General features: G+C 43.9%; 1 protein-coding gene across 9 annotated transcripts in view; it reads left to right on the top strand.

Moving 5' to 3' along the window:
• Positions 1–15,927, top strand: part of acot7 (acyl-CoA thioesterase 7) — a 71,983-nt gene that overhangs the window by 29,669 nt on the left and 26,387 nt on the right. For 6 of the 9 annotated variants that reach the window (XM_031794061.1, XM_031794059.1, XM_031794058.1 and 3 more), the window contains 5 exons: positions 4,356–4,447; positions 4,552–4,666; positions 5,419–5,433; positions 5,639–5,725; positions 12,699–12,815. In XM_031794061.1, coding sequence (XP_031649921.1) covers positions 4,356–4,447; positions 4,552–4,666; positions 5,419–5,433; positions 5,639–5,725; positions 12,699–12,815 — 426 coding nt within the window. The remainder of the gene's footprint in view (positions 1–4,355; positions 4,448–4,551; positions 4,667–5,418; positions 5,434–5,638; positions 5,726–12,698; positions 12,816–15,927) is intronic. The other 3 variants (XM_031794063.1, XM_031794060.1, XM_031794066.1) reach the window with 1 other exon arrangement.

Raw genomic sequence — 15,927 nt, forward strand, 5'->3', positions numbered from 1 at the left:
ATCTGATCTTTTCACATCAGATCTTTTTCAGAGCTGATCTGATTGGTCAAAAGACCTATTAGTGAAAAGAATATAATAATTAGGATGCCTGTCTAAACCAAATATGTATATATACACTAGATGACTGATAGGGGGAGCTGTGTTAAAGCCACCCTGCCTCCATCTTGGCATCCCCACCAGTGTAAAACATATTTTAAAAGCTATAGAAATGTATTTGTTAATGTCCTCATTTGTTTTTGCCACATCTATTATATTACAGGCACCTTAAATGCATACTTTAAATTATATTGTGTGAACTAAATATAAGAATAACATTTTTAATTTAAGTATATTTTTTGGATCTTACTAATGTTACTGTCCCCACTACAACAAAGAAATACTTAAATACCTGTAATTTTGTCCTTGAAACATTTCTTTAAAATACTGTAGAGTTCTATTAATTCCTATGGGGGACTGCTCCTACTGGGGAGTACCAATATGGCTGACCGGTAGCTTCAAAGCCTCTCGATGGTCAATACATAGCATCAGCAATCCAGGGTTTATATACATCATTGGTCTAAACGCAGCCTCACGCCTCGATCATACTGGTAGCGTCATTGCGCAAAATGGTACGCAGCATCAACAAAAGTTCAACATTCACCTTCTGCTACCATTTCTGTCAAAAGATAAATCCAACAACTTTTGCAACACACAGAACACACTGCAACTGCCTCTGCAACGCAAGGCTGCAAGGCAAACGTAGCATTCCATTGGAAATGAATGTACTTCTGGTGTACCAGCATGCAATGACGCTGTCGGTGTGATCGAGGCGTAAGGAACACAATGGTAACAGAGGATATGATTGTTACACTGAACAAAAATATAAATGCAACATGCAACAATTTCAAAGATTTCACTGAGTTACAGTTCATAAAAGGAAATCATTCAGTTGAAATGAATTCCTTAGGCCCTAATCTATGGATTTCACATGACTGGGAACACAGATAGGCATCTGTTGGTCACAGATACCTTAAAAAAAAAGGGTAGGGGTGTGGATCAGAAAACCAGTCAGTATCTGGTGTGACTATTATTTGCCTCATGCAGCGTGACACATTTCCTTTGCATAAAGTTGATCAGGCATGTTGCTTGTGGCCTGTGGAATGTTGTCCCACTCCTCTTCAATGCCTGTGCAAAGTTGTTGGATAGTGTGGAAGTCGTACACATGGATCCAGAGCATCCCAAACATACTCAATTGGTGACGTGTCTGGTGAGTATGCAGGCCATGGAAGAACTGGGACATTTTCAGCTTCCAGGAATTGTGTACAGGTCCTTGCGACATGGGGCTGTGCATTATCATGCTGAAACATGAGCAGTGGTGGAAAAAGTACCCAATTGGCATACAGTAAAATTAAAGATACCTTAATAAGTAAAAGTGAAAGTTGCCCAGTACAATCCTACTTGAGTAAAATTATTTGGTTTTAAATCTACTAAAGTAGAAGTAAAAGTATAAATCATTTCTAATTCATTATATTAATCAAACCATATGGCACAATGTTCTTGTTTTAATTTACGGATAGCCAGGGGCACGTGCCAACACTCAGACATCATTTATAAATTAAGCAAGTGTTTAGTTAGTCTGCCAGATCGGAGGCAGTAAGGATGACCAGGGATGTTATGTTGATAAGTGTGTGAATTAGACCATTTTCCTGTCCTGCTAAGCATTCAAAATGTAACGAGTACTTTTGGGTGTCAGGGAAAATGTATTGAGTAAAAAGTACATCATTTCCTTTAGGAATGTAGTGAAGTAAGAGTAAAAGATGTCAAATATATAAATATTAAAGTAAAGTACAGATACCCCGTGAAGAGCACACTTCTACAGAGTGCCAGTGGCCATCGAAGGTGAGCATTTGCCCACTGAAGTCTGTTACGATGCCAAACTGTGGTCAGGTCAAGACCCCGATGAGGACGACAAGCACGCAGATGAGCTTCCCTGAGACGGTTTCTTACAGTTTGTGCAGAAATTCTTTGTTTGCACAAACCCACCAGTTGATACCAACCAGCTGTCCGGGTCGCTGGTTGGTATCAGACGATCCTGCAGGTGAAGAAACCGGATGTGGAGGTCCTGGGCTGGTGTGGTTACACGTGGTCTATGGTTGTGAGGCCGATTGGACGTACTGCCAACTTCTCTCTTATGGTAGAGAAATTCATATTAAATTCTCTGGCAACAGCTCTGGTGGAAATTTCTGCAGTCAGCATGCCAATTGCACACTCCCTCCAAACTTGAGACATCTGTGGCACTGTGTTGTGTGACAAAACTGCACATTTTAGAGTGGCCTTTTATTGTCCCCAGCACAAGGTGTACCTGTGTAATGATCATGCGCTTTAATTAGCTTTTTGATATGCCACACCTGTCAGGTGGATGGATTATCTTGGCATATGAGAAATGCTCACTAACAGGGATGTAAACAAATTTGTGCACAACATTTGAGAGAGAAATACGCTTTATGTGCGTATGGAAAATTTCAGGGATCTTTTATTTCAGCTCGTGAAACATGGGACCTTTACATGTTGCGTTTATATTTTTATTCAGTATATAAGATGATGGGAATTAGTAGAACATCATTTGTTTCAGTGTGATGTAGTGCACAATATGCAGCACAGTTCATATCTATGCTGTCTATATCTGGGCAGATCACATATGACATCACTATGCAATTGGGAGGTCGTCATGACAACAGTCTGGGTGATAATAATGAAGCCTCCCTGTATGTCAATGTACCCTTGCTTCTGCTAAGACGTCCTGTTTTTTATTGCACGGGAATTCACGTGCCCCTGATAACGCAGTAAGGATAATGATCAACTTCATGGGTGAAGCACAAACGTTACGCTCAAAGTGCTACATATAAAGGTAATCAATAATAATTTTAATAACCCAAAAGACATTCTGCTCTTCTGTTGCACTCTGCATATGTGTTCCCTGATCGGATTGAATACCGACCTGAGTTAATTAGGTTGCATGGCCAGGAGCGATGTGATATGAAGAGTGGGTTTTCTTGATCTTTGCATACCTCACCTACAATTTCTGCTGTGCATCCGTTGTGTACAACAAAAAGTCATCCCCCCCCCCCACACACACACACACACAAAAACACGCTCACAGTTAGTCAGCGAAGAACTGAAAATACCTCGTCAAGAAGGAGCTGATATCGCCATGACAACGCCACTGCCTGACGACGGGAAGCGGTGCAATTTGATACCTGAATATTTTTGTGTCGAGACACTTGAGAGATCGACGCACTTAACTTTCTCATTCATTTCTCGCTGGTTTCATTTCAACCAATGGGATTTGGGGACCCTGGCTGTGCAGGTCACATAGGGTTTGGTCATACTTGGGATGAAACAAGGTTTCTGCAGAGTCTCATAGATTTCCTCTGTTCGTGTTTTGAAAGAATACAAGTGTTGTCTCACTTTCAGCAAATGCCACATTTGTTTACTCTGCAAAAATACCAGGAAAGGGAAGGAAACTGACATTCAGCCAAAGAATTTACAAAGGTTGCTGTAGTGGGCTTCTCGAGTTGTGCAGCGCTCTAAGGCACTGCATCGCAGTGCTGCGGCGTCACTACAACCTGGGTTTCAATCCCAGGCTGTCACAACCATTGGGCAGTGCACAATTGGCCCAGCGTCGTCTGTGTTAGGGGAGGGTTTGGCCGGGGGAGGGGGCTTTACTTGGCTCATCGTGCTCTAGCGACTCCTTGTGGCGGGCCGGGCATATGCAGGCTGACTTCAGTGGTCAGTTGAACTGTGTTTTCTTCGACACATTGGTGCAGCTGGCCGGTGTAAGAAGCACGGCTTGGCGGGTCATGCTTCGGAAGACGCATGACTCGACCTTCGCCTCTCCTGAGCCCGATGGGGAGTTGCACGGATGAGACAAAATTGTAATCATGAAATTGGGGTAAAAATTACACCACCAAAAAAGGTTGCTGTAGTGCTAGCCTTTACTAGCAGTCAAACACTGAATTCATAGATGTCATATCATTTGAAGGAGTCTCTCGTTGTCATATCCCTATATGTTGGTAGCGGCATGTCCTTGCTACTTTTAAAAGTGGACTCAGCAATATGACATCCTCACACACAGCGGGGCGACTTCCTGCTTACAGATATCAACATTGACAAACAAATCACTAACGCTTCCTTCCATAAGGAGGGCGCTAATTGAAAAGAGCCAATAGGCTTTCTTGGCAGATTTGAGTCTTATTGTTGATATTGTGGTTGATCATGTCAAATTTCTGATTGCACCTTTCAGTCGCTGCAGATGTTTGAAGAACTGGGAGGGCATGAAATGCTATGTCATAGTAAACTCATGTTCACTTTCACAGGGGCTACGAAGATGACCAACCGGGCTGCGCTCTGGTATGTCCCCTTCTCTCTGGAAGACGTGGACAATGTCACAGAGGTGCCTCCCATCAAGGTGGGTCAATGCACAGAGAAGGATGAAGTTGACCCTAGACACGGATCTATGGTTAGTTCAGCATTTCCCTCACATGATGGTTACCGTGCACGTGTCCCTTCTAGTATGCCAGCCCGGGGCAGGAGGAGGAGGGGAAGAAGCGCTACGAAGCTCAGAAGATGGAGAGACTAGAGACGAAGGAGAGGAACGGAGAGCTGCTCATGCCTGTGTCTGCCCCGGGTAAACACCACTTACCCCTATTGCTGACCTCTGACCTCTAGGACTTATGGGATTTATCTCCTCCATACGATCTAAACCCTAAGGGTTGGATAGAGGGCACGTTTGCCATAATGGCAAAGATAGAATTAGATAGAGGGCACACACCCTATGTCTAAATCGGAGCAGTAGTGTAGATATCACCCATTAGAAGAAAGTATGTTTAGCCTTGGGGTTAAAAGCTTTGGGTTAGTAAAGAGGAACTCATGCAAAGGTTGCTGGTTTGAATCACCAAGCACACTGGGTGAAAATCTGTGCATGTGTCCTTGAGCAAGGCACTTAGCCGTAATTGCGCCTGTAAGTTGCTCTAGATAAGAGCATCTGGTCAATGACAAAAATGTAAAATTGCTGTGTTTGAGAACCGTGTTTGAATTCCCCCTAGTTGTAAACTAAATGAATGTAAAAGGGTGATGGCTCAGTTGGTTTGGCCATGGTGCTTCTGCCTTTCTCGTCACAAAGTAGTTACCAGTTGTATTTGATGTAGGTGCCGGAAAGTATACATTTTTATCACATAAATCAGTCTTACCCTAGTAAATCAGTAAAGATCAGTTGAAGTGCCAGCTTCAACCGAAGTAGTACAAAGTATGGTATAATTTCGATAGTGTGTGTATTACTGGTGAACAGCTGATCTGACAGTAAAATAGTGGGTAAAATAGCATGTTGTTTTTCTTTCTCCATCTAATTTTGATTTTCCTGATTCGTTTGACCTGCTGCAGACAGAACAACAAAAGGTACGTTGGTATGGATTTTTAAAAGACTAAAGACTGCATGCATGTCGGCACAGAGATATTGGGATGGATGGAATTGTTCCATCCTTGAACGCTTCGCAAAGTATTCCTGGTTATTCCCTGATTTATTTTAGTAATACTGAGGCCATTTAACTGCCTCAAAACTTTTTTTTCTGTCTGTGTGTGCGCGTGTGTGTGTGCGTTGCAGAGCCCTATACGGTCGGCTTTAGCCAGTCCAGTCTGATCCATCTGGTGGGGCCTTCAGACTGCACGCTGCATGGCTTCGTACACGGAGGTGGGTAAATCCACTCGATCACTTCTCGTGTGTGTGTGTGTCATTCAACAGAGTTTGAAATGGTTTGTACATTCCGGATAGAGAGTAAGGAAGGGAGAGACAGAGAGGCAGCAGCATCCAGCCAGGAGGTCTTATGTAATCACGACAGTGCTAGCATCCTCAGCAGCGTTCTCTGCATAGCGTCCTTAATGAGCCACTCCATGTGAGCGAGGAGGGAAGCATGAAAAGGGCACAAACTGCATTCTAAATGGCCACCGCCGCTTGTTCCTCATTTGCCTCTTAATTGGACACATTCCTCAGTGGGTCCAAATTAAAAAGTCAGACATTTCACATCAGCCTCTTAACTGTGTCTTCCCCCTCTCTCTGCCCCCCACATCTCTGTACTCTCTCTCTCTCTCTTCTCTCTGCTGTTATCTATCCTTTCCTTTCTTCCCTTGTGTCTCTTTCTCTCTCCTCCTTTTTGTTTATTTCTTCGTTCCCTCATTATCACTGTGTCACGTTAACGATCAGTCACACCTTTTCAAATCTGCTGCTTCTTAAAGAGATTGAAACTTCAAAGGACTGCAAGTGAATGCATTTTTTATTTTTTTTGCCCAGTATCTGTAAAATCTGATATTCAACACCATCTCCGGCCATCTGTAGAAGGTAAACACAGAACTTTTCCCGGGCGCTGATCTGTATTTTTCTCCGATGGCCATTCTTGTGGTAATGAGCACATCACAGATGAGGAGCAACAAGGTTCCCAGGCCGCCAGTTATCGATCGCTCATCATACACAGCTAAAGTCCTCGTGGGCCATTTTACCCCTCTCGCTCTCTCCCTCCCTCCCTCTTTTCAGATAATGAAGGTTTTCTCTTTCATCGTATCTCTGGCAGGATTTCCATGCTAGACAGGCCGGGGATGGTCCTATGGAGTGTTGTTGGGAATACCAATAAGCTTGTCTGCAGGGTTGAATAGTACAGTAGTTGAAGCCTCTGCCTGGGTTTTAAAGTTAGTACTGTGCTGGGAAAGACTTGGAATGCAGTGTGTGTGTGTGTGTGTGTGTGTGTGTGTGTGTGTGTGTGTGTGTGTGTGTGTGTGTGTGTGTGTGTGTGTGTGTGTGTGTGTGTGTGTGTGTGTGTGTGTGTGTGTGTGTGTGTGTGTGTGTGTGTGTGTGTGTGTGTGTGTGTGTGTGGTGTGTGTGTGTGTGTGTGTGTGTGTGTGTGTGTGTGTGTGTGTGTGTGTGTGTGTGTGTGTGTGTGTGTGTGTGTGTGTGTGTGTGTGTGTGGTGTGTGTGTGTGTGTGTGTGTGTGTGTGTGTGTGTGTGTGTGTGTGTGTGTGTGTGTGTGTGTGTGTGTGTGTGTGTGTGTGTGTGTGTGTGTGTGTGTGTGTGTGTGTGTGTGTGTGTGTGTGTGTGTGTGTGTGTGTGTGTGTGTGTGTGTGTGTGTGTGTGTGTGTGTGTGTGTGTGTGTGTGTGTGTGTGTGTGTGTGTGTGTGTGTGTGTGTGTGTGTGTGTGTGTGTGTGTGTGTGTGGTGTGTGTGTGTGTGTGTGTGTGTGTGTGGTGTGTGTGTGTGTGTGTGTGTGTGTGTGTGTGTGTGTGTGTGTGTGTGTGTGTGTGTGGTGTGTGTGTGTGTGTGTGTGTGTGTGTGTGTGTGTGTGTGTGTGTGTGTGTGTGTGTGTGTGTGTGGTGTGTGTGTGTGTGTGTGTGTGTGTGTGTGTGTGTGTGTGTGTGTGTGTGTGTGTGGTGTGTGTGTGTGTGTGTGTGTGTGTGTGTGTGTGTGTGTGTGTGTGTGTGTGTGTGTGTGTGTGTGGTGTGTGTGTGTGTGTGTGTGTGTGTGTGTGGTGTGTGTGTGTGTGTGTGTGTGTGTGTGTGTGTGTGTGTGTGTGTGTGTGTGTGTGTGTGTGTGTGTGTGTGTGTGTGTGTGTGTGTGTGTGTGTGTGTGTGTGTGTGTGTGTGTGTGTGTGTGTGTGTGTGTGTGTGTGTGTGTGTGTGTGTGTGTGGGAGTGAGTGAGTGAGTGTGAGTGTATGAAGAATCTTGTTGCTTTCTGAACAAAATAAACCATTAAAACACAGTATTTAAATGAACTATCTAAAAAAATATATATATATTTTGATTGCGCAACATCTTTAATGACTGATTTCTAATGACTCAGGAGATGAGTCCAGGGCAGATGAATCACCATTGATTTCAGTGAAAGTGAATAGATGGATGGGAGCACAAGGCTCTCAGGCAGTGAGAGGGGGGCCTAAGGGGTCCATCCATGACAGAGTGGAGTCTGGACTTCAGAAGTCCTTCAAACTAGGCCAGCCCAGGGAGCCGTGACTGTGTCTCCCCCTCACAGCCAAACTGGATGTCACAGCCACAGTTTACATGGTCAAGGACAAGTGCCTCATCAAAAGGTTTTTCTGGGTAGGCGGACACTGCCCCTAGACCTAGATGCTGATCTTAGATCAGCTAATGGATTAAGTTAGGAATTGGGTAGGGGAAGCTGATCCTGTGCTTAAGAACAACTTCCATCTGCAGTCCATAGCCTGGACTCTCCACACTAGAGTGCTGCTGAAATCCCCTTCTCTGTTTCACCAAAGTGTGTATCCATTCACTCCCAACCTCAGAGGTTTAAAAGAGATGGACTGGTGTAAATAAGGTGAACATTTCCTCTCTAGCCCATGTTCAGACCAATCCAATGTTCCTTGAGGGCTAACTCAGCTGGTGTGAGGAAAGAAAGAGGATATCGCTCCCTGGCAACCATCATTCATTCTCTCTCTCTCTCTCTCTCTCTCTCTCTCTCTCTCTCTCTCTCTCTCTCTCTCTCTCTCTCTCTCTCTCTCTCTCTCACTCACTCACTCACTCACTCACTCACTCACTCACTCACTCACTCACTCACTCACTCACTCACTCACTCACTCACTCACTCTCTCTCTCACTAGCTCTCTCTCTCTCCTTGTGTTGTTAGGAAGCTTTCCACGTGTTTCCATGGAAACAGCTGTTGACTGCTTTGAGATCATGACAGTGATTAAACAATAGACAGATGAATGGAAAAAACATGGGTGATTCAAAGGTTTTGTCGCACACACACACTGTCATGTACTGTAAGTGTTAATCAACTTAACACCAGCCTTGGCTTGCTTGAGTGCTAGAGTCAGTCTGTCTGTTATAAAAGTGTCTCTTCAATTTTCAGAACGTAAATAAACCAATAGTATACATGTATATATTTGTTGGTCAAATCACTGTTAACACATCTATCCAAGCCTTGTTTGTCCCTCCTTTTTGCTCTCCATATCCCACTGAAACTTTGAAGCCATTTCTAGTATCGTGACACTGTTTCCTGCCAGCCCTTGATCAGCCGAAGCAATTTTTATGGTAACCATGACAGCGCCCACTTGCTATTTGTAGAATACAGCACCCACTTGTTATCTGTGCCCAGTGGGAAGTTGTTTATGCAGGAAACAGCTGCAAACTCTAAAACAGCAGACAAATATACATAAAATATGTGGCTTTTCAGGACCTCGGGAGCTACTTGCGAAAACATTAACGGGACCTGTTTCTATGGTAACACCTCATTAGGAGGCAGGTTGAGCCATTTGATTATAGCACTCGCTGCGGAGAGAACGAGAAACACAGAGAGAGAGAAAGAGTGAGAGAGAAATGTTATTTACCCCCGTCCGTAGGGGAGTGCTGTGTTTTTTTTTACAACTAAGCATCCTGGGGAGGCCATGAATGTGGGCACGGCTGATGGGAGACGAGCGAGCACCTTGGCGCTGCCCAGATTTCCCTTTGTTATCCTAAAGCCTGGGTTTCAACTCAGAGTATGCTATTCTGTTCTTCTGAAATAGACTACATTTTCTTCATATCATGTTTCTTTAGACCTGTCTAAAATAAATAATGGATTCATTGTGAAGGTGCAGGCTATATGGATTTATTAGACTTTTTTTAAATGTAGATGTTCCAAAGGTCTACATCAGTGGCTTGTAGGCTATGTGTAGAAGCCAGGAGATGTTAAATGTGTTTATGTTAATTAACGGTGTCAATTGCCGTGAGGCCGGCAGTTATTTGCTTGACAATCACCAGCTGACGAAATTTTGTGACCGCCACAGCCCTAGTCGGAGGTCAATCCAAAGAGAGGCCAGTCGTATCTCAACAAGCTCCGTCCCCCTTCTCGTCTGTTGCCATATTTTGAAATATACAGTCGAGACACTGACCTCTTACACATTCCCTCCCGTGAGCAAGGTAGTTAGCCCCCAACAACAACTGCTTCCTGGGCGCCGATGACGTGGACATCGATTAAGGCAGCCCCTGCACCTCTCTGATTCAAAGGGGTTGGGTTAAATGCGGAAGACATATTTCGGTTGTATGCATTCACTTGTGCAACTGACGAGGTATCCCCCTTTCCTTTCCCTTTTCATTATAGATGGGTTTTCTCTCCATTTGAAAGATATTTCCTGTCGGTTGGTTTGGAGAGGAGGTATAGACTCAAGATGTGTCTCCAGGCGCAGGGCTTTTTCAAGCTAAACGATGGGAGGTGCTAGTGTTAGCCATTAGCATTAGTGATAACATAACATAGTGTTACCCATTAGCATTAGTGATAACATAATATAGTGTTAGCACATTAGATATATTTCGGCGTAGGAAGAAATACCAGGGAATAACAAACACCATGACATAAAACTGTCATATACAGCGTATAATCCCATTTGCAGCATCTCTCGACTCCAACAGATTTGACTTCGCCATTTTGAATTCCTTGATAACACTGTCATTTCCAGGACTGTAACGTTCTAATAAATGTTGAATAAAGGCAGAGAGAGACTTCATTGCCTAAAGCCAAAGGCACCAATGCATGTAGGAAAATAAACAGTGCATATTTTGAGACAAAAACACTAAGTTTGTTCTGGTTTACATCCAGTTCTGTTTACATTCAGTTCTGATTAATGGCTCGCAAGAGGGTCTCTAGGAAGTGGTAGCAGTGAGCAGCAGCAGCAGGGCGGCTGCATGCACAGACACGACTTCCGACAGCTCCTGAATATATGCTAGTGGCATTTCCCTAGACTCAGGGGAAATTCAATCCGAGGTGAGATCCCATCAATTTTCACGTGGGGCTGAGAGGGGAAAAAAAACAATGCAGTGTCTCATGATGCTTCATCACACACACGGTCATTGACAATGAGCCTACACCGATGGATAATAACTTCCCCTGTCCACACACTGAGAGCACGCTGGCTGCTGTCACCTTTTTAGATGCACAACCACATCAAATGGGAGAAACAAGGGAAATAAGGAAGCCGGGCAGGGACTTTTTTTTCCAGAGGGCAGCTTCCTGCTGTCTTCCATTGTGAAGATGAGGGAGGTGAGAATGTAAAGGATGCGATTGCCTCCCCTGTAAAATGGCCTCCCACATACTGTCTGTTTTTACGGCATGTATTGAGGCCCCTTCTTAGTCAGGTCTCCCTTGATAAAGATGTCCTTCCTCAATGGGACTCCCTGGTTCAATAAAGGTTAAATATAATTTTAAAAATGGGTTACTTTCACACCTGTATGCCATCAAACCTATTCCAGAGCCATAGCACTGGTCTAGTATACAGTTTGGAGGTAGCCGTGTTGCCTATAGGCTCAACCCTTGCAACATTCATCTTTTTTTACCATTCCAAAACGACCATTAAGCCCCATTCATGACTATCTACAGTATGTCTGTGCAACGTGCAGCCTCATGCAGGCAAGTTAAAGCACTCTGCAGCACGTCGGCAGGCTGTTAGAAGTATCAACCTCATAAAATGAGTTCTCTCAGCTTTAACATACCCACGCTTCAAAGTTGTAGCATAGATCATAGTGAGCCAAAACGTATCTTTGTATTTTTGCTGAACTTATAGCTCTCTTTGATCTTCAGCACCTGCTCAAATCCACTGGATGTGTGCATGTTTCTATCTTATGGCTACTATCCTAGAACCCCGTGCTTACGTTTCCTCAGCAAGAGAAGCATTGAGAGTGACGGGCATTCATGTCTGGTACTGTATTACATAAGCAATCTCAAATGTGGCTTTGCATCTTTCCCAGCACTTAAGATGCTACCAGCATAATGACTACATTTGGCCTCGTCTAAATGTCTGGTACTTCGCAGAGAAAATGAGCTGTGCCGTCTCACTTCTCATGTCGAGCCAGGCTACGTAATACATTCTGATTGCAAGATACAATCTTGAAGTTCTGATCGTTGTAATTAGGTCTTCATCAGAACTGTGTGTGTGTGTCTGTGTGTTCGTGGGTATGCGTGTCTAGATCTGTGCATCAGTAGGTGTGAATAGGCTATTTATTGTCATAGAGCTCTCTGGCAGAGGGGGAACGTATCAAGAGTTCTGCAGCGTTTACTATCTTCCTGTCAGCGCTGACACCTCTGGTCGGCATCAATCTCTGGCTGTGGCCATGAAGGGCATGATTGGACAGTCTGCCAGCCCTCATACATCACATCCTGTCTCCACACAGGAAATCCATCCCCCTTCCCCTTATCTCGGTGCACTCTCAGCCGACAGCAATCTGGCATCATCATCAGCGATGGATGTACAGTACAACCCCTCCTAACTCTCTATTTTGCTGTACATCTCTCTCTTTCTCTCTCGCTCTCTCTGTCTATGCAACAGAGATGCGCACCACTGATTTTGAGGCTCCAAATCGATATCAGAGATCATGCATTTGATTAGAATGGACTGAAACAAATGCAGTTGTTCCATTTTCTTACTAGGCCCAATGCCAGTCTTCCATTTTGACATTCCTAGTGCCTCCTCCGCATGAGCTAATTGTCAATACATTTTAAAAGGGGGGGAAAGTGATTAAATAGTCTGAAAAATAGACTGCAAAGTAGGTCATGTTCTTATGGCCCTGAAACTGATCAATGCTGTATATGAAAGACAGAATACTTTTATTGATATACTGTGGTGGAAATTATATTAGAGGAAAGATTTGATTTAATGACAACATAGGAGTCACATGCTATCTGGTCTCCCCAGGTGTGACAATGAAACTGATGGACGAGGTGGCCGGAATCGTGGCAGCCCGACACTGCAAGACCAACATAGTCACCGCCTCTGTGGATGCCATCAACTTCCATCGCAAGATCATGAAAGGTAAGGAAATAGTAAACAGACTGTTGTCCGTACGGGTGTCCCTCAGATCTTAGTCCTTGGTCCCCTCCGATTTACTACAAGCAATGTAGAACAGAATGTGTCAATACTAAATGATATACAGTACATACTGCATAATTACAGGTAATTCACTTGATTGGAGATTTATTTACAGCTTTATATTAAATATATTTTATTTATTCACACATGTTTACTAGCATGACTGCTGTGGTGCAGCGGTACAGTACGTCCCAGCTACTTTCATGGCGCTCCTTCTAGTGTAGGCTAACCTGCTAACTGATGATTAACAGCTTCAGAACACACCATTACCGGAGAATGTGTCAAATTCAACTGCCTTCATTTTTCAACCTTCGACAAGCAGCATGTTGCATGTGGATTAGCTAACCTGTGTCACATTTGAGCTTATCAATACCAGCCACTTTTGTTGTGCACCGTATCTGGAAAAAAACATGGTATTTCACCTTATTTCTCATTTACATTATTCCTGGCTAGGCTAATATTGCTTATTGCTCTAGTGCGAGGATATAAATCATTGATGGCAATCCATTACTTCCTGTTTCCTTACCTGGATGTCAATACAGTGAATAATTTATTCTCTGCTAGAGCCATACTACTCTCAGATTAGCAAGTGCAATAGGAGCCTTCACACAGAATGTTGATGTACTGTTGATCTTGGGTGAAGGCCATTATCAATTAAACCCGGCAGAGGGACACATCCATTTCTGAAAAATTGACATTCTATCTGCATAATTTGAGTGAGAATCTGCCATTCCATAACACTGTTGACCCATATGCCATGTCACAGTCTTGGCTCAATTACCCATCTGAAACTCCAGACCTGCCTTAGTCTATCTGTGTGATGTGAACTTGACAGAGCTTTTACAATTTGTGAATCTTTAATAAACCGTGTTTAACTTGAAACCTATAAAACCATCGCCGGTGTTATCATTCCAGGGTTTATTTGGTGGTTTAGTTGTACAGGCTCATGCTTTTAGAGATGGGTTTTGTTCTCAACAAAAGTTTCTTCATCATGTATCTCATGGAAGCCATATTACTTGATGAGGTGCATTTGATGAGGCGTGGCAGGTAGCCTAGTGGTTAGAGCGTTGGGCCAGTAACCGGAAGGTTGCTTGGATCGAATCCCCGAGCTGACATGGTAAAAATCTGTCATTCTGCCCCTGAACAAGGAAGTTCACCCACTGTTCCCCAGTAGGCTGTCATTGTAAATAAGAATTTGTTCTTAACTGACTTGCCTAGTAAAATAAATACCATTTTGATTTCATGGATGGAAGGAGCTGACAGTTGGTTGTGTGGTAAGTACTAGCCCTTAGAAGCCAAGCAATTGTCTGAATTTCTTGCCAAGATTTGGAAAACCGTAGCCGTTAGAGGCTGAGCAATGAGCACTAAAGTTGTTGTGTTATGACATGATCCAGATACACAGTGCTGTATTTATTCCAGTAATGCCAGTGTTATGGTTGTCATCCAGCACGGTGTTCCCATCCCACGATGTAGGGATCAGTAGGAGACCACCATAGAGATATGTGGTCTGTTAGCATTAAGAGAGTGTAGTCGAAATGGTGCCTCTCTGCATCTCATCCATCAAGAGTGGACAGACCCACTTAGACCTCTCAGATAGACACCTCAGACAAAAACGCAATCAATACTGTCACTGACTCAGCTGCCTTTGCAGCATCTTGCGTAAACCAATGCGTTCGGGCCGTGTGATCGCTGTTGAATACACGCACCGGTGAATACACACACAGGATGCAACAGTTTGTCTTTTTAGAGAACATTGACAATACGGGAGAGTCAAACAGGATGCTAGTGCATCAGGAATATGTCGTGGTTCAGCACAGAATGCTGGTCATCTCTTCAACCTGTCAAACCCACAAAAGGTAGGGGGGTGTTTCCGCTTATCGGCGATGGAAAAAGACTGTATAAACCGGCATGCTTTGAAAGCGGCAGCTTTCAGCTGATTGGTCTATGAGTTGTGGGTGGTCCCACCAATGTCTAACACATGTTCCCTTGGCCTACTCTCTGCACCCACACAATTAATGATGTGTTTATACAGGACTTTGACTTATGGTGTACAATGTTTTTTGTCCGCAAAACAGCACTTGAACTCCGTTGCAAAAACACCATAATACTCAAATGTTTGTAGCAGGAATGATCTTGTATTTTTTACTATGTCAGTGTCAAGGCTGTGAATATATATGCGTTACCTGCTCATTTTGAAATGCAATGAGCAGTATATAGGGCGTATGACACCTGAAGATTTTAGGTGAATATTCCCTTGACACGTTGGGGCATGCAGGCTTACCTTCCTAGCAGGAGATGGGAGATGGGTGAGAGTAAGTGACTTGTTCTCTACGTAGTCAGTTTCCTGGTCTGATGTATCCCATCTGGCAGTCCGTTTTGCGGCTGTAGAGGAGTTTGAGGCAGCGGTTCAATTTGTTTCTCTGCACCTCATCCATCACCCTGAATGTGTCGGGGAGAGAGAGCGAGAGAGAGAGAGAGAGCGAGAGAGAGAGAGAGAGAGAGAGAGAGAGAGAGAGAGAGAGGCCGCATAGGGAAGACAGATCAAATTCAATAAGGTAAATGGTGGATTTAAAGATCACTCTCACTACCATGTATCACATGGTTTGACTGAGCCCTTAATGTGCCCCCCCAGTTGCCTTTTCACCTCATTCAACACCTGATATATGTAACAAAAGGCTAATCTCAATAGGTAGTCCAGGTAAATCATGACATCACAAGTGGGGGGAGGGGCCTTTCCTGTTTTTTTTCTCTATTGCTCCTCTATTGTTCCTCAAGCAAGAGGGGGGGCGATGACATCAGGGATTCCCATCAGACCAACTCCCTGAATGCCTTACTCCTGGTTTGCAGTTGTGTAAAAAAAAAAAACACTATTTTGCTTTTATTTATTTTTTACCCTTTTGTTTGTGTACTTTACTGTATTCATACTTGGGATATTGCTTTTCAACAGTAAAAGTTTGAAAATCGCTGGAGGAAGTCTTTAAACAAGTAGCAGTGCACTCTTCCACACAGAGCCGAGACTCCAACCTACTTTTCTCTGTAAATGGAAACAAATGGT

Source organism: Oncorhynchus kisutch, linkage group LG17, assembly GCF_002021735.2.
Source record: "Oncorhynchus kisutch isolate 150728-3 linkage group LG17, Okis_V2, whole genome shotgun sequence".
Classification (NCBI taxonomy): domain Eukaryota; kingdom Metazoa; phylum Chordata; class Actinopteri; order Salmoniformes; family Salmonidae; genus Oncorhynchus; species Oncorhynchus kisutch.